The following is a 23,415-nucleotide window of genomic DNA, read 5'->3' on the forward strand; positions in this document are numbered from 1 at the left end:
CACGGGTGATCTCATTTAATAGTCAAGATATTTTTAGTGAAAGGTTTTTCACTCTAAATACGACTGTTGTGATGAGCACCGGGTGATGTATGGAAATGTTGAATCTCTATATTGTACACCTGAACTATACTGTATGTTAACTAACTGGAATTAAATATGAACTTAACAACAACAAAAAAAAAGGGCAAAGAAAAGCTGAGAAGCAGCCTAGTTATCCTGGAGAAGACCCCAAACACTGAATTGATAGTATTTCTGAAAATGGGTGTGAGGGGTAGAGATAAAAACAGAAGGACCAACTGAATAAAAAATCAACCAACCAACCAACCAACCAACCAATGTGACTACGTTCAGAGATTGTACTTTGATGTTTTCAAGGTTTACCCATCAATTATCTCATTTGATAATGACCACGATTCCGTGAGGTGGCAGGATAGGTATGATTGTTCTCAGTTCATTACTATTAATAACAACGGGTAGTTCTTAATAGAACTCAGCGTGTGCCAGGCACTGTGCTAAATGCCTTAGCTGCATTCCGTTGTTGGGTCCCATGAGGTGGGCACTACTGGTCACCTGCCCTTCTTGCTGAGGAAGTGTTGCTAACCTGGGCAAGGCCACGCTGTCGTTGGAGGAAAGCATCACTATTCTTACTTTACAAATGAAGAAACTAAGACCCGGAGATGTCTTAAATCCTCCCACGGAGTCCTGGTGGAGTTGAGAGCACCAGTCTGGTATAAGTAACTGCAGCCTCTGGGTTTTCTCGAACGGACGGGTATGTATTTAAAGTATCACACCCGTGTCAGTGGCACATGACAACCAGATTCTCCAAGTGCTGGTAGCAGGTCTTTGATTGGGAAACCCTACAGGGGCCAAGCTCTTGGCTTTCTCTTATACTTACAAATGGGCAGTGAGCAAAAGCTTCGCAGATGAGGGAATGAGGAAGGACCCAGGGGCAGCGTCTCATCTCAGGATCTTGTGCTTTGTCTCTTTTCTTGCAGAAGGTGGAAGTGCCCATGATGCTGCGGCTCCTCAGGGAGCAAAGGATGTTCATGATCCAGACCATCGCTCAGTACAAGTTTGTCTACCAAGTCCTCATCCAGTTCCTCCAAAACTCCAGACTCATTTAACCCCCGACCCCAGCTACTGGAAGAGGGACCCAGCTCCATCTTGCCGATGGGGAGGCACCTCCAGACAACATCTGCTCCCCCAGCAGGGCGCGGATGGCCAGAGCGGGCAGGTCATGGGCTCCCTGAAGACAGGAGCCAAGATTATTCACAAACATCATATATTATTTTATATGAGATAATTTATTTTTTTTTTTCCCCTTTTGGATAACTTCTGTGAATCACTGTAATTCAGTTTTCACAATAATATAGTACTTTTCATTTGAACCATATTTTGACTGATCTGCATTGTAAATATGTCAGTAGGGAAGATTGCCTGGTGGATCGTTTGGGGGACAGAGGCATAAAGGGAACACATCTCTAGTGAAGTTGCAGCCAGATTAGTAACCGACCCTAAAATGCATCAGCCTGATCGCTCACGTCCAAATCTAAGATGGCAAGAAAATGAATTCATTCTAAAATAAAAAGATAAGGGCCAAGGCCCTTCCCTGAAGGAAAAAAACGAAACCAAACCCACTATTCTCTTCTATTTGGGGGCTCCCGAGCCTTGATGGCCTCCCTTCTTCCTTTCTGCCCTCACCCTCAGCAGCTCGAGGTAAAGACAGGAGCAGCTAGAGGAAATGCTGCCGATCACCCAGGCTGAGCAAGGAGCTCCATATTGTACCTTTCTCAACACCCCTTCCTTTGGGCTCCGGAGCCTGTGCTCCCTGCCGGGCACTGCACCCTCGACATTTGCTATTTCTCCCTGTTTGCTCAGCGGACCCCCGTCTGGTGGTCTTTGGGGCTCCAGGCCAGGCCATCTGTGCAGCTAGGCCTCCTGCCTGATTGAGAGAGGATAATGGACCCGAGTGGGAAGAGAAAGAAGCCAGGCAGGCTCTTGATACTGTTTCTTATTTAAATAGGATGTGTGTGCTGGGCGGGGGCCTGAAGGTCGAGGTGCTGGGTACATTCTGTCTTTCCATCAGTCACCAGGTCATTGGAAAGGCTATAAAGGGAACAGCTGGGAAAGCTGATTGATGGGGGCTGTTTGGCACTCAGGTGGCGGGGCCCTGGCCAGGAAGCGTACCGAGTGTGGGCCCCCCTCCCCGCTGTGCGGCTCTCAGCGCAGAACTAAGCCCACTCAGGACCCTGTCATCCACATTTTGGCCACTGGATGCAAGGTGTGGGGATTTGTCTCGCACGAAGCCCTTCACTGCTTTCCTGTTCTCCGTGCACTGCCCCCCACCCCCCCCTTCTGGGCACTTCGCAGCTCGCTTCTGTGTCTCTTCCTGAACCTACGCTGGTCAGTGTCCTCAGCTTCTTCAGGTCAGTAGGCAGTAAATCATATTCCACACGTTTTCCCTCTGGCTGAATTTTAGGGACTTTGCCTCTCTCTTATCTAGTTCTTCTTGAATGCAACTTTTAAACTATGGTTTTGTTCTTAGAATTGACATTTGTGGGTGTGCCCTTATATAAGCCTTCCTCCACTGCTGCCCTTTTGTTTTGGTTTTGCTGAGCTGAAAATGTTAAGGAAGAATGGCATCAGGTCAGCCAGAAAAAGCGAGCCTGTGTGACATCCGGTTACCACACGGCCACAGAGGGGTGTGGAAGCGGATTCCCAGTGAACTACTTTGGAATGGGAATCCACTCAGTTTCACATCTGGCCAGGGCTTGTGGTGGTGGTTCTCTCATTTAGACTCAGAGTATCTGGTGATGAAGGGCCTCCTCTCTTCTACTCTGAAGTCTGAAGAAAACAGTCAAGGAGGGTAACTTCAGTTAAGCTCTTGAGATCGTGGAATTTGGGTGTGTGTTGTGGAAAAGAAAACCATGAGTACGACCTATACTTTCAAGGGCACAGAGCTCATCACCATCACCAGGAGATGCCCAGAACTTAGATCATCGACAGGCAAAGAGGTATCGGTTTCCTTTCCTTGGACACTTTTCCACCCTTGGGATAGTCTGCTGTTCGGGATGTTTTCACAGTTGGTCTGCGGTTACTGGCGTATCTGATGAACAACATCAGTATTTCTCTTTCATCTCTTAGGCCCCAACGTGGCCACTGGGAAAATCGAGTCTCACGTGGGCAGCATGTAGAGCCGCTCTTTGAGCTCATCACACGCGCGCTTCGTTTCAGCCCGTCCGCTGTTGTCGCTTTGTGCTACGGGAATGGTGGTTCGCGCGCACAATGGAGGGAAGAAGTAGCTTTGCTGTCCAATTGCCTAGCCAAAGTTGCTATCGAAACCCAAAGGAAACCATTTAAAAGTTACTCCACATATTTCATTTTTAAAAACAAATGTTTTCGGTTCTGTTGCGCATTCTGCGTTCCTTTCCCCCGTCTCCGGTGAATGCCAGCACGTGCCTGCGAAGTTAGCAGCAGGCGTCGAACGTCCTTCTAGTGGCATCTGTGTAATAATCACCCAGAGATGCTTTATATCTGGGAAGCAAGCCAAGGAATAAACCTTGAAGCAAAGTGTATTAAATTGGTTGTCTAGTTAGAGCTTTTGGAATGAGTTCCTGATGATGTATCAAGTCTGAAGCTGGAACTGTCGGGGTCTATTTTTTGTTCGGATTTGAAGAGAGAAAATTAAAAATGGAGGGGGAAATACCATCTCGCAGCAAAGACATTCAACACTTTGGGGCCTCTGGTTTGGAAGTTCTCCAGTTGACATGTTTTGTTTCTTTGATCTGCACTCATTCAGGCACAGGGACCCAGCGTTTGTCCTTGTTTACCGTGGTCCCTGGATGGCGGGGGCTGAGTCTGATGTCTTCATCCTTGAGCGGAGCTGAGCTGAGCCTGCTCACGAAGCTGAGCCGTGGCTTGCTGAGATTATTGGCTCCCTTAGGCTCTAAGGAGACACCACCTTTGGTAGCATTTTCATTTACACACACCTCTTTCCGTGGATAGGAGGTAAAGGAGGATTTGGCGGCATTAGAGAGGGATGCCAAATGTTGATTTCTTTACAGGAGAGGAAAGAGGAATGAGCTTCTCCTCTCAGTGAGTGAGGAACAGTAACATGGGGAAGGGGGAAAACATCTCCACATGGAATATTTTGAGCACTGTGCTTCCACGGAGCTTAAATGGAGAGAATTTTACTTTTACAAACTTTGTGATCCTAGATTTAGGTTAAGAAGAGGAACTATGATTTACCTATGATTTATTTCTTTTTTCTATGATTTTTTCTATGATGTATCTCTCACTGCTTGTGTGAGACTCACATGGCTGTCTTTGGCCCCTTCTTCCACCAGCCTGGTCAGAAGGGCTCTGTGGGCCCTGTCGAAAGGGTTCCTGTGGGACCTGACCACTGGTTTTCCTAATACTCATTCATCCTTTATCCTGTCTACTCTTAGCTTTTGAGGTTCAGTTTTAAACTCCAGGGGGTTCAGGAGGTGAGCATTTTTATCCAGCTGCCTACTTCTCTCATCTTTTCAGCTTAATTACAGGTTGACCATAGGAAATTGACAATAGCTGGACCGTTGTTACAATGACAGAAAATTCACATGAATGAACCTAATCTATACAATATTTTTCTTCCCCCTGATATAGTAGGGACCCCCACACACCATATGTCATTTCTCCACACAAGTGCTAACAAACATGAAAGCATGTGAAATGGGCAGGTTGGCCTTGCCATAATGAGCTTTGCACTTTGTGCGTGGGTCACCTCCTGGGGCTGGGAAGTCGCTCTGTGCAGAGATGTTAGTACACCTAGATGTTAGTACGTTCTCATAGGCAGGGTTGGCCGTCAGGCACATCACTATGGGGTTTTCAGCTGCCATCTCTTTTTTTGGTGTACAATCTGTGTTAGCCGACCTTAGCCCAGTGCTTATGGCACATGGTGTGTGGGCCTGAAGGTGTCCTCAGCCAGAAGGCAGATGCGCTTTCGAATCTCATGGCTCCACTTCCAGTGATGTGTTTGATGGTGAAAACAGGTACAGCTATTGACTTTCTTTCTGGGGAGATATGACCATCACTTTGAGGTGGGGGGAGTTGTAGGGGTAGTTAGTCTAAGATACATGCCAGGGAGCTGAGACACAAGGGATGGGATTGGGTCAGACCCACATTACTGTTAATCTCTTCCTCCATTTTGGCAATAACTGCTGGGGTCCTAGAGGAGGGAATTTCCAGAAGTACCAAGTAATCACTATTGGAATCTTTAGGCGGCCCTGTGTGGGCAATTCTGCTTCCTCACATTTTACCAAAGACTCTTCTGCTGCTCTGTTTCATTTTATTCCTTTGTATTGTATCAGCTGCCCATCAGGCTCGTATTTAGTGATTTCTTTCTGTGAACAAAGTAACCACTCATTCAGTACTGCTTCCAGATGGAGAAATTTGGGTTTTCCATAGACACTGCACAAATTTTCCAGTGGCCTACAGCATTGTGGATGACAAATTAGTTGGCCCTATAGGATGGAAATAATCTTAGTTGGCCCTATAGGGTGGAAATCTCTAAGATGTTAAATTATGTTTGAAACTTCCCTTGGATCCCGTGCAAGAAAACCGACTGGCTCTTGTCTTTGCCTCGGCTCCTGAGACATCTGGGGGCAAAAGACCTTAGTGATGCATTCTTTGAAAGTAACAGCAACATGCCTGGGAGAGATTGAGGGTATAGCCAATCAAATCTTCCCATCCAAATGTGTTGCCCCAGAAGTCACTGTAATTCATGGATCCCATAAAACTCAGCAGCCAGCTTGTCTAATATGCAACCTTTATCCTGTCTGTGCTCACATTTTGCGTCTGGATTATAAACTCAGGTGGGTGAGCATTTGTATTCTGCTGACTACCTTTCTTATCTCTCAGCTTAATACAGCTGCATTTTCTGCAAGGTCAAACTAAAAATGTTCCCTGTTAAAATGTCCGTGAGCCTGGCATATTGAGTATCTGGCATCCATCGATTGCTTAAGACCAGATAGTTTATTGTTTGGTGCAGTGAAGTGGGAGGATGTGCATCAGTTCCTACCGTGCAGAGCTTCGGTCAGCCCTTCTCTTTTAAAAATAAATTCAAGGACATTTTGTTACAAGGCAGGAGGGTGAAAGCTGATGTGCAGCCTGGCCATGACGAGCATCTGCGTAGAAAGTCCCTTTTTCTTCTGCGGTGCTTGGGGCCATCAGGATCATTCTTTCCCAGAGATGCCATAAGCTTGCCCAGGGAAGTTATAAACGGGAAGAGGAAGAGGGAGGGCATTTTAGAGCAGCCCTAGAGTTGCCATCAAAAACATGTATTGATTCACAAATAATTTTCTGAGCTCTGGAACGTCTCGTGCTTTCTGCTTCCCTCTCCATAAGGCCAGAGGGATGGAAAGGACGGGGCGGCAGCCCGAGGAAAGCCCGGGCTGCGGGGTTGGGGTCTGTCTCACCCCGGCTCGCGGTTTTCAACAGGCCGCAGCGCTGTGGTAGAGCTGGCTGGAGGTCGGGGATTCGGGGGTGCAGAAACAGGGAGGACGTCGGTACAGCGACCGACCGCAGTCGTTCCTTGTCTCACTGGGGGGCACGGGCAGGACTGTTTTGTGACCTCACCCTCTTCATCCCAAGAGCACCTCGCTTGCTCAGGGCTCTGCTGACCTCTCCTGGTTTTGCATTTGCTTTATGGCTCCGCTCTTCGTCTTTCCTTTCCCTACCCTTTTGGCACAACCCCTACAAAATATCAGTCTTGTCCTGGAGAATCACTCTCTTAAGCCGCTCTAAATTACATAATTAGGAAATCTAATTTTAATTTTTAAAAGCTTATAGAGTTTGAAGGAACAAGATCTGGCAAATGGAAAGAACCAGAAAGAATGAAAAATAGTGGGGCGCCTGGGTGGCTCAGTCAGTTTAAGCGTCTGCCTTCGGCTCAGGTCATGATCCCAGGGTCCAGGGATCGAGTCCTGTGTCGGGCTCCCTGCTCTGCAGGAAGCCTGCTTCTCCCTCTCCCTCTGCCCCTCACCCCACTCATGCTCTCCCTCTCAAATAAAATCTTAAAAAAGAATGGAAAATTGTCAGCAACCAAGAAGCTGCCCTTTGCCCGTTTTCCCCTTGGTGGTAGACATTGTCACTCCTCGGTACTGGAGGAAATGATGGATTTGATGATCAGTCCCGTTTGAAACAATGATTGTAGCACTAGGTACTTTCTATTTCTTTCGGTGAACTTCCATGCATTCCCAGTGGCTGCATTTGGCAGGGTGACGTGTGTGGCCAGATTCGTTTGTGTTGAGCTGCCTCCTCCTGACCCGTTCCCCCGGGCATGGCCTCCTCACCAGGCCGGGCCCTAACCCCATCCAGCGCAGCAGGGAAAGGGCGGGGCACGCCAGGAGCTGGGACAGGTCGTATGTATGGTGACCAGTTCCCAGTTGTCCGCAGGGAGGGGCGGGATAAGCTGTTCAGCCACTGTGTACCTTATCCTGTTGTTTCTTCCCAACCTCCTCCTTCCAGGAAACCCTGATGCCTTCTCACCTGACCGCAGGTTTCCAGGAGAAAGCTGAAGAGTGGGTTGGAGTCTTTTTGCGCCTTGGGGGTGGAACCGTTTTTGCTAAAATCTCAGGAATCCTGCTTCGAGTCAGGATAGCTCTCAGAGCAGGGGTGCCTGGTGTTCTCTGCATTTCTCAGGGGCCTCCCACCTCCCTCAACTACAGTGTTAGCTAATAACTACCTTCACCAGGTAGCTGAAAGCTGTAATTCAGAGCCTTTGTTTTTTTTTCAGCGTGAACATTGTTAAAATGTTACTGCCGTTTCCTTTGGCTAAACTTTCTTGCCAGTTTGGAATCTTAAAAATCTATTAACCATATACCTTTTTAAAAGTAAGGTTACTCTTCATCAGAGATGACTTCCTGTGTCTGTCCTTTGTTCCTTCAATAGCTGACATGCTTGAGGATTCTTAAATGGGAAAATGGAAACAGTTTACATATGCAGATGACTATTTAAACATATAACCTTATATAAATTGTGTTACATCAAATAACAGGCCTAGTTTGTTTCACTGGACTTCTTGTGTTACTTAACTCGGTATTTTGATGCTTTCCTTGTCTGTTTTATAAAATGTTGTGAATTATATCATTCAAAACAATTGACATTTCATAGGTTTCCTTTTGAAGCAATGTTCAGACAAGTCCCCAGCTTAGACACCAGTTTGTTCTTAAGGTTCTTGGGTCAGCCCACAGAAGCCTTTGGACTCCTAACAGAGCTGAAATGTAAGGATGGGTCAGCCCAGTGTGGTGGGCTGTTGTGAGCTGACCTGGAAATGTAACCGGTTGCCCAGGATGTTGTTGCTGTGAGTTAACGCATTCCAGGTTGGGACTGGGGATCCTGACGACACCTCTGCTCTCCCTCGGTTGCTGCTTGCTACTTCGCAAGATGCAAGTCCAGTCTCTTTACTACGAACAGGGGTTGTAAGGGGAGAGAGGGAGGGAGAAGTTTATAGGACATTCCCTATGTCAGGGAGTGATTTATTAATATTCATGGCAACTTTAATGTGATACAGACTTCCTCTCAATTTAATAATATTAAAAGCCTTAAATAAAACTATGCATGCTATTCTATGTGCTTTTTTTATATCAGTAAATAAGCTTATGCTTGCCAGTTTTAGACACAATTATGAGGTGTGTAAAACTGACTTTTGACAGTATTTTTTGCACTGTTTTCTGTTTTTATAAAGTCTTTAGATAATGGTCCTAGTTGTGTATTGTTTATGTTCTCACCTCCCTTGTCATTGCTGTAAAATGTTTCATACGTGCCTTTACAAATGTGAGATCTTTATTCTAACTTTTTTGTAAAAGATATCTATTGACTTCCATACGCAATAAACTTTTTTCCCAGAGAAAACAGTTGAATCTCCTTTCTTCTGTGCCATACATGTTTGCGTTAGATGAAAGCACCTACATCCTTTACTTTTAAGGATTATTTTCATAGGCAACAGTGCCTGGTAAAATCTGCTTTTTCACTATTTTAAAGCCCGTTTATTTCTACCCACTTTTCATTCCTGTATAACTTGATCATACTGAAGAATTCGTTTGAAATTTCCAAAGTTGTGTCATGGTTATAAAGAAAAATCTGACAAGGGCAATCACTTAGAGTGAAAAATACATAGAAAGGGATCTTTCCCACCAGTGCCATGATAACCCTTATCAAATGCCAAGTCCCTTCCCCCAGCTGTCACTTCCTCAGACCCCGGACTGTCCACGTGGAAACAGAAGGCCCCAGGCTGCTCTGGGACACCCCCATCCTTGGTTTGTCCTTCAGCAGCTCCTGTCTAGGTTTTAAGAAGGCGGGTCTGCCCATATTTTCAGCCCATCACCTGCCAGAGACATCCCCAGTGAACCCCTGGTGATGAGGGTGGACACTGTGTCTTCGAGGAGTAACAGGGCAATAGACCCACTTCTGTGTTAACCCATTTACCCTCCTGGCCCTCCACAGGGAGTCTAGCCACTGAGGTCCCGGCGTATTTCATGCTGCATGAGAATCCCATGAGCCACTCTGGGGTGAGAGGAAACGGTGAGCACATCTCGTTAAACATAGAAATAATTCTGTGTATATGTTGACGGGGGCAACAAAACCAATTACAAAAATGGTAATACACAAAGTGCCGGTGGATATGGAGAGAAGCAGAATGGAAAGAAAAAAGGTACATACGCTCATTTGTTTTCTCTTTCATGGACTAAGTACATGGACTCAGTTTATTTTCTTTGGATAACAGAAAAAAGTCTTATCGTATAATTTTGAGATAAACCAGTCTCCTGGTGGTTACTGTTTTATCTCCAGACTCTTAGCAGAGCTGAGGAAGGAAATTTTTTAAGGGAGGTAAACCCAGAGAGCAAAACGTAAATATAAGGAAAACATACACAGACATGCAATGAAAGGACAAAAGCAGGATCAAATATGTCTATTTTGTGATTTTACATCTTGATAAAAATAAATGGGAAAACATTATCTGACTTACCAGTTAAGAAGCATGATGGAAGAAAAGAGCTCATTCATAATAGCTGTAGAAAACATAAAATCTAGGAATGAAGATCAATGTGTCGGACCTATATAAACAAAGCCTAACCATTTTGAGGCAAAACAGACAAATTGATAAACTCACCACATTCTTGGATAGAAAGACTTGCATTATGGAGAGGTCAGTGCTCATTCTAATGCAATTCTAATAAATACCGAACAGCACTTTTGGCGGGGAAGGAGGGAAAGGCCAAGAGCGGGCTTGGCCAAACGATGCTCAAGGGCTATGGAGGGCTAAATGTGGGAGAATGGTCAGAACAAGTCAAGAGAACACAGAAGACTAGCCCTACTAGTTACTAAAAGTTTTGCAGTGCCACAATAATTGAGAATACAGAAATAAACCTAAATCTTAAGGTAACGATAATGGGACCATTTCAGATCAGCAGAGGAAAATCAATCAGTAAATGATGCTGCCGTAAGTGGCTAGCAATTTTGAAAAATAAAAATTTTAAAAAGTACAATTGGATCTCTTCCTATTAAATAATTCCAGATAAGGCAGACTTTAAAAAAAATTGTTTTACTTCCTTTCTTCATTTAAAGATGAAAACATTTTCTTCATTTAATGATAAAAACTTTCTACAGCAAGTGTCACGAAAAATAAAGTTAATGGTCAACCAGGGAAAAAATATTTTCAGGACATAGCAAAGAGCTAATATTCCAAAATACATTTTGAGCTCTTATAAATTATTATGAGAGGGGCACCTGGGTGGCTCAGTCAGTTAAATACCTGACTCTCGATTTCAGTTCAGGTCATGATCTCAGGGTCCTAAGATCGAGCCCTGCAGTGAGCTCAGTGCTCAGTGGGGAGTCTGCTTAAGATTCTCCCTCTCACCCTGCCCCTCCCCCCGCTAATAACTAAAATCTTTAAAAAATAAAATGAGAGACATGATTAGCAAGATAGGCAATGGCTGTGAATATCGACGCACAGAAGAAATACAGGAATTCCTAAGTACAGGAGATAGTGCCCCATCTCATTAATAAATGCAGAGCAAACAATAATTCACAGTAGATTGGCCAAACAATTTCAAACAGTGTGTTGTTATGACGGTAGAGGAAAACAAATACAAACACTGTATCTTCTTGGTACGGGATGCAGTTTTTTAAAAAGGAAATGTGGCCAAAATTAATCAAATTTTTTAATTTTTTTTTTTTTTATTTGAGACAGAAAGAATGAGAAACAGAGAGCATGAGAGGGAGGAGGGTCAGAGGGAGAAGCAGACTCCCTGCCGAGCAGGGAGCCCGATGCGGGACTCGATCCCGGGACTCCAGGATCATGACCTGAGCCGAAGGCAGTCGCTTAACCAACTGAGCCACCCAGGCGCCCCAAAATTAATCAAATTTTAAAAGTTTTCACTACTGGATCCTGAAATTCCACTTCTAGGAATCTAGCCCCCAAAACGCTGCCACCTGAGAGCAAATTTCCACATCGAAGACTGTGCCCTGTGGCACTGTTCAAAGTGACAGCAACCTGGAAATACCACGTGTCTGTAAATAGAACAAGTAAATTATGACACATTCAGTGCAATGTTCTGACTCGGAAAAGGATGAAGCAAATCTGCAAATGCTGGAATGAAAAGAGGTCCATCTTGTTAAGTCAGAGACAGAGATCACAAAATAATAGGTCAGTGGCCATTCTGCCTTTGTTTTTCTCATCTGTTTCCGTATGTACCTTACATGGGCGTGGGGAGAATTTTGGGACCACATCAGCACACGGTTTCCAGGGGTCACCTCTGGAGAATCGGACTGGAGAAGAAGAAAGAACAGCTTACTTTTTTCCAGTATTACATTTTTTGAGAAAATATTACATTTATAAAACCTACAGAGGGGCGGGGCGGGGGGGGGGCAGCTGCTAAGCTGCTTTTAGGCTTAACTACAGAGTCAGTTAGCATTCTTCAAACACTAAACTCCCTGGAGGCAGGACCTGTGCAGTGCTCATCTCTCCGCTCTTGGAGAGAGAGACAGAGTGTTTTGCACACAGTAGGTGTTCAAGAAGCATCTTATTGCACTTAACTGAACAAGAGCATGCATTCCGCCTGCTGAATCCCACTGTGTGCAGTTAACCGTGTGTGTGAGACATGCGTGTACATCTGAGATGTGTGCACGGGGGTGTGTGTCGATGAGCCTGGAAGGATAATGTACCGAACTGCAGCTGAGCTGCTTGCAGCTCATGAATATGGAGGAAAGCTCAAGTGTAAACTCCAGCAGGCTTTAATTATTACCAGTGGGGAAGTTCCTCTCTTTGGACTCGGGAACCTCCTCCAGGAAACAGGGCGTCCCCGGGGGGGGGGGGGTGCAGGCGGGCTGGGTCGGGTCCTCCCCGGCGGTTGCTAGCAAACAGCGCCCAGGTTGCTGCCCTCCGGGCTGTGGGAAGCCGGATTCCTGCTGGCCGCGCGGGGACGGATCAGTGTTTGCTCAATAACACAGAGTTGGTAAGGAAAAATTTTTTTTCCTTCTCCAGCTTATCCTGGAGGGCTTCCAAACAAGGAGAGTCCTGCATGAGAACAATCAACAGAATGAGGAATGGAAAGTCTGCTTTCAGACAGATGGGGGGGCGGGTGGGGGGGGGAGCCAAGAAAGTGAAGCAAGGCACCTTTATGCATTAAAGGGATTTCAGATACTAGACCGAAGACTCAAAACAGCCGCACTCCCCCTGCCAGGGTGGGGCACTCAGGTCACTTCATTGCACCTCCTTTCTTCCTCCAAGGTCACTGAGCCCTGAGAGCCAGTGCAGGCTGAACCCCGATGCAGAGCAGGGGTGACTGCCCCTCCCGGACCCAGCTCCCACCGCCATGGTGAGCTCCTTCCCGCAGACAGAAGAAAAAACAAACTGCAAATACCGTTACCTTTTTTATTCTCCCTCATCATTCCAGTGTTCAGAACGTTATAATAGGCATGAAGGGAAAAATAATCGCATTCTTTTAAAACTCAATCTGTCCAAAGTCTAGGGTAACAAATGAAACCATGTCATTATCTCTTAGGGCAATGAAAGCATTCAGAAATCATTTTGGTACTAAGAGTAAAGATTAAGACCAACTTCAGGTAAGCCATGTGTGAGGTTTAAGGGCGAGTAGGTGTTTTCATTCCAGCGATTTTACAGAAATGCAAGAGTCATGTGTACGCCTGGAAATATTCAAATCCTTGAAGGCTTCTGCACTAGCATTTAAATAAAAATGAACGTGTTGGCGTAGTTTCAGTGGCTTTCAATTTCCTGTTTGATCTCAGAAATGTACGGATGATCTTTGCCGTGAGCCACTTCCATGATGGCGATGGCCTAGGAGAGAGAGAGACAAGTGAAGGGGTGAGAGCCTGGAGGCAGGCCCCTTCGCCCGCACCCTGGGCCAACGTAACCCCAGCCAGACCGCTCTGCTTCACGGCACGGGACACCTTAGAGCCCCGTCCTCCTCCAGAGCCTGGCTTTTTTTCTTTTCCTTTTTTTTTTTTTTTAAGTAGACAAGATTATCTGCTAACCAACTAGTCATCCAGTCTGTACCGCTGAATAAAACATTATTCTACTCTAGCTGAAGAAATGATACAGAGAAATTGATTTCATGACATCCCAGAGACTGCAGTAAGAAACGCTTTAGGGATAGAATTATTTGGCTGTGCTCAACCAAGGAAACAGGCGGTGCTGGAACAGAGAACTTCACACCAAACCTATTTTGATTTTAGTTTACACCGCTAATCCGTAAGACATGATGAAACCGTTCTTCCCTTTCAAAAAGCGCGTGTTTTCCTTGTAATGCATATTCTTAAAAAAAACTTAAAAGTAGTTGCAGGTTTCCTGAGAGGAAGCTGGAGAGAACATATTTATAATAAGGCTTCTTCACAGTTGGGCAATATAAAGTGCAAGAGTTGCCAGGGGCTCCATCATTTCCTCGATGTGTGACCTTGGGCAATTTGCTTAACTACTCTGTGCCTCATTTTCCTCATCTGCAAAATAGGAAGGAGGCCTACCTCTCAGAGTTGTTAGTACACATAAAGTGTTTAGAATAGGGTCCGACATATAGGAAGCATGTCCCAAATGTTATCTGCACAAGTTTATTTTTGCTTTTTTGTATTCAACTGTTACTCACAGATAGAAAAATTATTTCCACTCTCCAAACAGGGAAGTTTTGATGGCCTGTGACTCTGATGGACAATCCTTTCATTTATACCATTCACTTCATAGATCTCAAACCAACAGGAGGCAGGCCAAAGAACAGTGTGAGCCTTCAGGAAGGTCCTGCTTCAAATGCCTCCCCTGCTCCGGCCCCTCTGTGTTCATCACTCCCACTCCTTGCTCAGATCTCCTGTGTCCTTCACTGATCTTGTACCTCATTACCTACCAGCACCTTGCAGCTATGACCCAAATGGTCAGTTTTCCCTCAGTTCACCAAAACAGTAAATCTGTTGTCTTAGGAGGTAAATTCTATGGTTTAAAAACAGGAAAGTTTATACTTAGGTCATACTTCTGGCCTAGTCGGGCCCGGACCCTTCCGTTTGGGATGTGGGACCTTATACCGTCTTCCCAAGTAGTCTACTGGGAAGAGACACGGAATCTGGCCCGAACTTTCACAGACATTCTCTTACAGGACTCAACAGACTGTCTCAAGGATTACATTTCATCAACTGCTAACTTCCACATAAAGAACGAGAATCAATATTCAGGATGGTGGGGGCGCCTGGGTGGCTCAGTCGTGAAGCGTCTGCCTTCGGCTCAAGTCATGATCTCAGGGTCCTGGGAGAGAGCCCCGCATTGGGCTCCCTGTTCGGTGGGAAGCCGGCTTCTCCCTCTCCCACTCCCCCTGCTTGTGTTTCCTCTCTCGCTGTGTCTCTCTCTGTCAAATAAATAAAATCTTAAAAAAAAAAAAAAAAAAATTCAGGATGGTGATTCTGAGCTCCCGTCGCCCGCACAGGGCAGCTGTGGACACCGAGGGAGGCCAACACTGCCCAGCTGCCTGGTCTGCCCCGGGTGTGGGCCACAGCTTGGGTGAGTGGAGTGGATGCTTTCAACTCAGAAAGACCCCAGTCTGAAGGAAGGCCTTAGCCTGTAGGAATCTCAATTTTTCCATCAGGAAAATCTATCTCATTTTTAAGAAATTAAAAGAAAAAAACACACATGAAGGTCCTGGCATGTAACTGATACTGGATGAACAGTGAAGACGGTTGTTAAGTACATTTTAGAAACTCCCAAGTGCATAATTATAATCCGAAGGACAGACAAATGGAAGATTCCCTCACCGCGGTCTCCTGACCCACCCCATGGCCTCTGTCCACTTCCAGGGTTTCACGTGGGATGGGGGCGGTACCCCCTTCTCCCCAGTCACGGGCTGTGCCCAGAAGGGCAGCCAGCCCCTCTCGATGGGCACAGAGGGAGGGCCTGGGTGCAGACAAGGCAAAGGCTCAATCACTTGCCCTACTCTGACCTGCCCAGTCCGCCCCCTCCCGCCTCTCTGACCAGAGGTGGCTCAAGAGCCCGTCAAGTCTCTAGGACTTCGGTCACTCGGCGCTATCAGGTGGGAAGGCAGGGGACGAAGGAAAAAGTGGCCGTGGGGCGCCAGGCCCCCCAGCCCCACAATGCAGACGTACCTTCTTCAGGGCTTTCGCTCCAGCAGCTTTGTCTTCCAGGCCCATGTACAGCCTCCCCAGCTTCAGCCACATGGAGGCCACGTTGAGGGAGTACAGAGGGTAGTGCTTGCTGCAATGAGAGAGAAGGTAACAGGCCACTTGCCCAAGGCTCCCAAGCAGCTGCAGGCCAGGCGCAGCGAGCCCACGGCTGCCAAGCCCACGGCCCGCTCCCCACCGCAGCCAGACTCCTCTGAGCCCTAGCAGGTGCAGGGAGGGCAAGTGTGGACGGCTCAACCCTGTCTAAGCACCCCAGAGGCTCTTCCTTTCACGCAGTTTGTGTGTTTCTGAAAAGCTACAGAAAAACTGCAGGGGAAATCCTACACAAAAACATTGATAAACACGACATCCAATCCCAGTCGCAGATTTTTGTTTTAGTGTACCCAGAGCAGGGCACTGGGAAAACATCTTTTAAAGTGAAGCCCCTATTTATGAAGACACTAGGCCTATCCCCTCATATTAAAAAGACAGTACACCTAAAAATCCACACTCCCATGTGTCTCAAGACCCCAGCTTTCTGTCACACTCTATGGTATCAGTTGGTTTAGCAAAGCTGCCAGCTCTCTGAAGTCAGGAGAACACCTTCTTCTTAGGTAAGCTTTCTCTGTTGTCCAGGAGAGGGCTTTATATACAGCAGGTGTTCTCTCTCCGGTTTTCACAAGGCTGCCGGCTAGGGCCTGCCAAGGAAAGAGACCAGGAGGCAGCTCATGGGTGAGAGCGGATGCGGGGAGAGAGAATGCGTGTGTGTGTGTGTAGGTGTTGACTTACAGACTGGTCTGTACTGCTCTACCCTCAAAAGCCACCTAGAAGAGGCACATTCTGGCTATATTCCTGGGCAGGCGGCATCATGCTGCCTGGAAGAAGCCATGGCCCCAGGGGCCCCACAGAAGGCCAGAGCTGGCCTCCAGGAGAGGCTCAGCAAGCTAAGGAAGGGTCCAGGAGAGCAAGGCCCTGCTGGGAGAGGGACCACAAAGCTAAAATGATCTCATTCTTTCTGTCTCTCTCATCCCCTCCCTCCAGATCTCACAGAGGGCAGTTTGCATAAGACCAGAGGCTTTCCTCACCCACCCCAGGAAGAAGACAGGCTTTGAGAGCCTCTGTGATGCAGCAAATTGTTTCCAAGAGCAGATTTTAGGAGCTGGCTTCCCTTGAGCTCCCCCTGATGGCTAATCCAAGCAAGGCAGGGTAAGTGGAAGGCCGTGGAAATCCAGACGGGATACAAACTTTACAGTCCCCAACCTTAGAATGGGAGGGAGTGCTGAGGGCTTCTCAGATCCATGAGAGACACCTGGGGTGCTTCTGGGGCACAGGGATCTCAGGTCTAATGCCCAGAGATTCTGGGCCACTTGGGTCTTGGGGAGACCCTGTAAATGTACAATGTGAATGTGTTTAACAAGGGCCCCACTGGTAAGATCTAGGCCATCCCAGCCCTGAAATGGCTAATCAGGGCCGGAGGACACGGCCACAACCTCCATCTGTCACACACTTTAAGGTTTAAAAACCCTCTCGACAGGAAACTTCCCCGGGGCTGATACCCATTATTACTGTAAGCTAAAATCCAACTTGCTTTATTCAGAGCTAGGGGTGGGAGGTGGGGGATAATGGATAACCAGAGCCAATGCAATGGTCCTAGCATGTCCCCATTTGCAAACTGGGCTGCAATTTCCAAAAGCACAAGAAGGGGATGGTGTGACTAACGATGGAAAAGCAGGGATGTGAGACCACCACTTACCAATGCATAAGTGTGTTTAACTTGGAAGGCATGGGATGGAAAACAAACACGACGGTGGCTTCTTAATACTGATGGGAATTAACTACTTTGGCTACAGCACCCTGGACAGGTCCCGGCAGGGCTCCTGCCCGGCACCCCCTTCATAACCTCAGCCTGCCCCCACAGGTGTCTCTTCCAAACGGCGGAGGGAACAGCAGCCTACACCTGTGCTCCAGGTGTGGGTGCAGAATGGGAAAGCTGTTCTAGGCATGTTCCAACACAGGACAGTCGGAAAACAAAAATAGCGTTCCAAATCACCAAATTCCAGTCCCTGCTAAGATGATGAGAACTGAGCCATTGCCATCACCTGTAGGGCTTAATGATTTTCTGTCCGTATCGCAGGGCTCCTTCCCAGTCCTGCATGTACAGGCAGACGCCCATGGCCTGGTACATCATGTGCAGCATGTACACGTTGCTGTCCTCAAACACGGAGCCCATCTTCTCCTGGCTGAGCTCACAGATCTCCAGCAGCTCACTAGGGGGTGCTCTGGAGTCAAGGAAACCACAGGCTCTGGTGACTTGGGAGACTGCCCAAGGCTGGGTCCAAGGAATTATTCCATCCATTCTGCCCCTACCCTCATCCTCTGAAAAAGTAAATTACAGAAACCCAAGCAAAAGTGAAAGGAAAATATTTTTTCTACAAGAATCATATTTTTCTTAAAGAAACAAACTTCAGGAAAAACTGAAGACCTCAACTATTGAACGACTGAAAAATTTTAGCCACAGGGAACAGACCCTGGGTTCAGCTGTAAACAATGTTTAGGATCATAAATCTTCAACCTCATTCACCCAAGCTCAGCACTTTAGTTGAAGCATTTTTAAGGAAGAAGTCCCCACTATGGGCAAGTTCCTTTTTAGACTGAGGGGGAAAAAAAAATTGTGCCTCTCTCAATTTCCTCTGCTGCTTTTAGTTCTTCCCCCAGCGTAAATGTGATGCCTTTTCAACCTAAGAAAATGCTATAATGTAGTGGTTAAGAATGTGGATTATGGTAGTTAGCAGACCTGGGGCAAAAATCCTGGTGAGCTCTGTCCCTTGGGTACAATACTTGCTATCCAGGAGTCTGTTCCCATCTGTTACACGGGGATGGCAATAATGTAATACGCAAAGCCCTCGGTACTGTGCTTGCCTAGAGTACGACACCCAAGCAATGCGGGCCTTCAAGGAACTCTCCTTCATAGCTTTTGACCATTAAACTCTTCTACCACATCCAGCTCCTGACCACACTAGTGAAACAAGGAGAAGTCAGATGAAATCAACACCACACAACTTGGATGCGGTTGACGCCAAGTCATGGGCAGTCAGTTACTCTGTCCACGTCTGCCAGAAGACATTCCTCCTTTCACGTTCAGAATCCCATGCTCACCCTTCTTCCACTCCCTCCTCCCAGCTCTCCAGCACCTCCTGCAGGTGAGGGGCAGTAAACTTCTGGACAGTTGTAAAGGATATATTTGTAGTGCTTGGCCCTCCGGAACTCCTCGATGACGTTGCGTGCATATCTGACCATGTCACGGATAGTTTCTGCCTTTGGGGGATCACTGAGCTTCCGGATTTCCACCTTGGCCTTATCCTGAGGGAGATGTCCACAGGTGCAAGGTGTTACCTCCCACGGAAACCACACTGAGGGGGAAACCTCTCAAATAGTCTACTTTCCTATGCAAGGATAGGGGCTTGCCCATTCTAAAGTCGCAAAAGAATGCAAGGAAATCGGGCACTGGATCTAAGAAATTCAGTACTCCAATACCTTTTTACAACAAACAAACAAAAGTACGAATTTTCTAGACAATCCTTATCTAGGCAGGACACTTAGAATATGTTTGCTATGGGCAGATCTGTGGGTTCACACATCTATGAATCAAGAGAACAGAATGAGGAGGGGGAGCACGGCCAAAAGAACATGGGTAATGCCAGAGAAAATTTTCCATGTTCTGACGAACAGGCTGGAAAGCCTGAAAATTACTCTCGTGTGCTTTTCCCCTCCCCAATTTTCTGAGCAGACATTTCTTTCCAAGAAACAGCAACTTGGCAAATCCTTCTCTTACCTGTACGGTGTAGTGCAAATGTTTTCATCAGCTGTGAGGATCAGGGTTTGAACAGAGACCTGGTGTAACTCGATTTCCCTCTAGCTGTCTTAGTAAGATGGGTTTAAAGGGTAGGAGGAGACGCCCCCAGGCAGACAGGGCCCTCGACTGGTGCCAAGGTGCTGAGGTGCAGGGTATGGTTGGCACCTTTACCCGACCGGGGGCTACCTTGTCTTTGGTGGTGCACTCCTGGCACTTGCAGGTAAAGAAGTAAGAATCTCTTAGCCGGTCGTTCCTGTCTTCTGTGGGGTACAGGAGGTCAATGTAGCTGGTGAATACCTAAGGGGTCCAAAGAGTGGACAATGCTGTCTGCCGCAGGTACGCTGGCTCCTTCTCCTTCCTGGGGGGCTCTGCAAACACCCAAAGGGATGGGCCCCAAAGAGGGCCACAGCTGGGGAGATGGCTCTTCCCTTTAAAACCCCGAATTCTTGGGGTGCTTGGGTGACTCAGTCATTAAGCGTCTGCCTTCGGCTCAGGTCATGGTCCCAGGGTCCTGGGATCGAGCGCCGCATCGGGCTCCCTGCTCTGCGGGAAGCCTGCTTCTCCCTCTCCCACTCCCCCTGCTTGTGTTCCCTCTCTCGCTGTTTCTCTGTCAAATAAATAAATAAAATCTTAAAAAAATAAAACAAAACCCGGTATTCTTTTAAGTCAGCAATCCCCTAGTTTTGTCCCCCTCCTTGTGCTGGAGAGAAAGAGCCTCTCTTCCCGCCTTCTAAAGAATCAAGGAGTCCCAAGAACAGTAAATGGGGAGGGCTGAAAGCATGCCCAGCAAGGGCATGGCCCCAACACATGAGGACATGCACAGACCCGACTCATCCTTGAGACTGGCCCGGGTCTGTGTCTGCGCGGCCCTCCTTCAGCCTCGTTTCTTTCACGGCTTGGGCCAGCTCGAACGCCTTGCTGGGTGGAGGAGCGGCAGGGACACATCCGCACTCAGCCGGCAAGGGAGCAAGAAGCTGGGCCGGGCAGGCTGGGGCACATCCACAGAGGGAAGATACAGCCTCTAGGACACCAGCATGCTGCTGCCTTACCCAGCTGGGCCAGAGAACTTGGAAAAGTCTTGCCTTTGGGCTCACTGGGTCCTCCCGTCTTTGCTTTTTTCTAAGGGGGTCTATAACCGGGACTTAGAGCATATGGAGGAGCCCGGCATTTAACTGCCCATTATCTACTCACTGGGACGGCACTTGCTGCTCATCCCACACCATCAGGCAAATGTCTGACCAAACAGATGGATGTCACAAAGCCGTTAGCGTGCCAGTAACCTCGGGCACTGGCAGGCAGGCAGGGGGGACTTGCACAGGGCTGGGTGCTTGCAGGCGCCGCCAAGCCAAGCTCCCAACCCAAAGGGCAGTAATGGAGACCTCGCGGTTCATCTGACACCCTCTTTGAAGGGCAAGTCTCCCCCAAGGCAGTGACTGGCCCAACGCGAGGTTACCGCATTTCCGATCTGTCAGCGCGGGAGGGCAAACCAACAGGAGCAAGCTCTACCCGGCCTCCCTCCTCATTTCTTTGACATGACAGATGAACACATCGCGCAACAAACACAAGGGCCCAGAAGATGGCGACAGAGGCCGCTCAGTGTCGCTGCGCAAGCAGAGGCAGAGCCCGTCTAGGTGATAGACTGCGGAGTCCCCACCTGGCCCCATGGGAGCCCTGGAGCCTGGTGACTTACATTCTGACCCACTGAGACTGTGTATTTTAACAAAAGAGGCATCGGCGTAGTCGCAAGGTATCTGGAAACCAAGATGCCCCAACCGAAAACAGGGTACCCTCGTCATGATGAATTAAGCGAAGGGCAGAAAGTCTCATCTGTGCCCTGGCCTTCAGGTCCCCGTTTGGCTGTGGGTTGGTTAACAGCTTCTGGAGAAGCCAAGGCCTTGATCATTTAGCACACCGATCACTGCATTTAAAATTGAAAATATCCAGACACGAACCTTAAAATAGCACTGAAGACGATTAAATTGAAATTGAGTATGTGATTATGTTCCCTACCAATTCATGTGTCCTTGCTAGGGAGTTTATTATTTACTTAAGAACACACAGCATCCTCCAGCGATTCGCCAAGCAGCCGTTTGGAGCCTTCTGGAGGCATCTTAGAAGGTGGTCACGGAGGCAGGGCCTGGGAAAGGAGAGGGCATCACTGTGCAGGGGACAGAACACCTGGCTTTCTCCGAGTCCCTAAGTTAGGAGGGGGCCTCTTGGCCACAGACTGCCTCCCCGTGCCCTGTTGGTGTGTACGGCCAGCTACCTGAACCGCATTCCTAGAAAATGGTCTCTCTGGAGGTCAGATGTGGAATTGACAGCATGTGCAAGGCTGATGTGTCCATTTGGAGTTTTAACTCTTTAGCTACTGCTGGGCTGGCTTTTCTCTCTTTCAGATAACAATGGTATTGACCTTCTGGGGGGAGAAAAACAGGCCAAAATTTGCTAATTAAAAAAGAAAGAGCTCAAATTCAATGTTTGGTGGTAGAAATACAGAGATGCCTAGGAGCATCCAAAATTTCACTGTGGTATTTTGGCAGTGTTCTTTCTCTGTAAATCTCTGTAAATCTTTGTAAGGGACTGAGCTCGAATTTATTCTTTTCTGTTTTTTCTTGGCCACAGACGGAAATGGGGAGCATCGAATGGAAGGCAAAAGCATGAGGCTCGAAGGCATGGGTCATGAACCTGATCACTAACCTGCAAGGCCCGAGGCTGGAAATAGTGCAGCTGCTGGGCTCACTCCCAGCCCGTCTTGCCCAGCGCTGCCACACGGAATCTTCCAGACTGCCCTGTAAAACCGCAGGCGGAAACCAACGGCCCCGGCTGCCGCCGGCCACACACTCACCTCTTCTCCTGGGCTGATCTCCTGTACAGCTCTTACTTCTGCCAGGGTCCCCTTGTAGGTCACAATGACATTGGGGCAACAGCTATGATTCATCAATGCAACGCTGTCAATCAGAAAACAAAACCCAATTTCCTCAAGAAGGAGGACGGACTGATTGGGCGATCTGGGCTATTTACTTTTAGTAAGTTGCAGGAACGGGATCTTTGTAGGATGTTTAAAAAACAATCTAATAGTTGGCCATCATAGTCTAAGAGGTTGTCCTGCCTGTATCTATATCTAACGTCTCTAACAATATTGAAAAGCGAAATTCACAATTCAAAATGGTGACATCTCGGCCCCCCCCCCAAAAAAAAAAAAAAACCACACAATAAAAATAGCAGCGACGAGGAATCCCACCGCCATTCCCTCCTGTGGGATGAAGGACTGAAAGCCCAGCGGCCGTGGCAAACGGTTCCTCCACTGGACACCGCACAGGGCAGACGCGGTGCCGGGTCCAAGCGGCTTCTGTTCGTGGATTATGTCTAACATGTTTTCTTCAGCTGTCGGGAAACCACCTCCGCGGGAGAGGCCAGCCTCCTCGGGCAGGGTCTGGGGTGCCCGGAGAGGCCCCGAGGAGCCCAGCTGCCTCTCTCTCTGCACCTGGATTTCCTCATCTGGAAAATTGGGACATTACTGCTCCCGCTGTCACTGTCTGCTTTTCAGGGACAGAGGAGAGGACAGAGAGACTCGCCTATGTGAGGGGCTTGGAGCTTTCTGATTATATCAAGGTCAAAGTTCTGAGAACAGAAATTTCTAAACTACAGGGAAAAAGTGCTTGATCTCTGAAAATGCTGCCTTTGAAATCACAATGCCGATGTGATTTCTGCCCAAAGGGATTTTTTTCCCCCAATTAAAACTGCCCGGAAACTGGGGCTCAGGTGGTCACGCACATCCATATGCAACATGGTCAGGGTCACTTGCCTGAGCCCTCAGCAACCGGAACCCCGCTCCTGGTTGCCCCAGTACAAAAGAGCACAGGGCAGCAGGGCCCGACAAGGGCGAGCTGGACCGGGTTTGCCGAGCACCACAG

The 23,415-nt window shown here is 47.8% G+C and overlaps 2 protein-coding genes across 10 annotated transcripts in view; one reads left to right on the plus strand and one right to left on the minus strand.

Annotated features, from left to right (window-relative positions):
* PTPN14 (protein tyrosine phosphatase non-receptor type 14) overlaps window positions 1-8,892 on the plus strand; it is a 192,844-nt gene extending 183,952 nt beyond the window's left edge. For 2 of the 3 annotated variants that reach the window (XM_081824800.1, XM_081824799.1), the window contains exon 19: window positions 996-8,892. In XM_081824800.1, the coding sequence (XP_081680926.1) occupies window positions 996-1,124 (129 nt within the window). In that variant the 3' untranslated portion in view covers window positions 1,125-8,892. The remainder of the gene's footprint in view (window positions 1-995) is intronic. The other variant, XM_081824801.1, reaches the window with a different exon arrangement.
* A 4,007-nt stretch (window positions 8,893-12,899) lies between these two features.
* Window positions 12,900-23,415, minus strand: part of SMYD2 (SET and MYND domain containing 2) — a 47,133-nt gene continuing 36,617 nt past the window's right edge. For all 7 annotated transcript variants that reach the window (XM_081824803.1, XM_081824802.1, XM_081824807.1 and 4 more), the window contains 6 exons: window positions 22,347-22,449; window positions 19,688-19,798; window positions 18,888-19,008; window positions 17,748-17,922; window positions 15,634-15,742; window positions 12,900-13,336 (listed from right to left, as the gene is read on the minus strand). In XM_081824803.1, the coding sequence (XP_081680929.1) occupies window positions 13,256-13,336; window positions 15,634-15,742; window positions 17,748-17,922; window positions 18,888-19,008; window positions 19,688-19,798; window positions 22,347-22,449 (700 nt within the window). In that variant the 3' untranslated portion in view covers window positions 12,900-13,255. The remainder of the gene's footprint in view (window positions 13,337-15,633; window positions 15,743-17,747; window positions 17,923-18,887; window positions 19,009-19,687; window positions 19,799-22,346; window positions 22,450-23,415) is intronic.

Source organism: Leptonychotes weddellii, chromosome 6 (assembly GCF_054177405.1).
Source record: "Leptonychotes weddellii isolate Sample4059 chromosome 6, ASM5417740v2, whole genome shotgun sequence".
Lineage (NCBI taxonomy): Eukaryota > Metazoa > Chordata > Mammalia > Carnivora > Phocidae > Leptonychotes > Leptonychotes weddellii.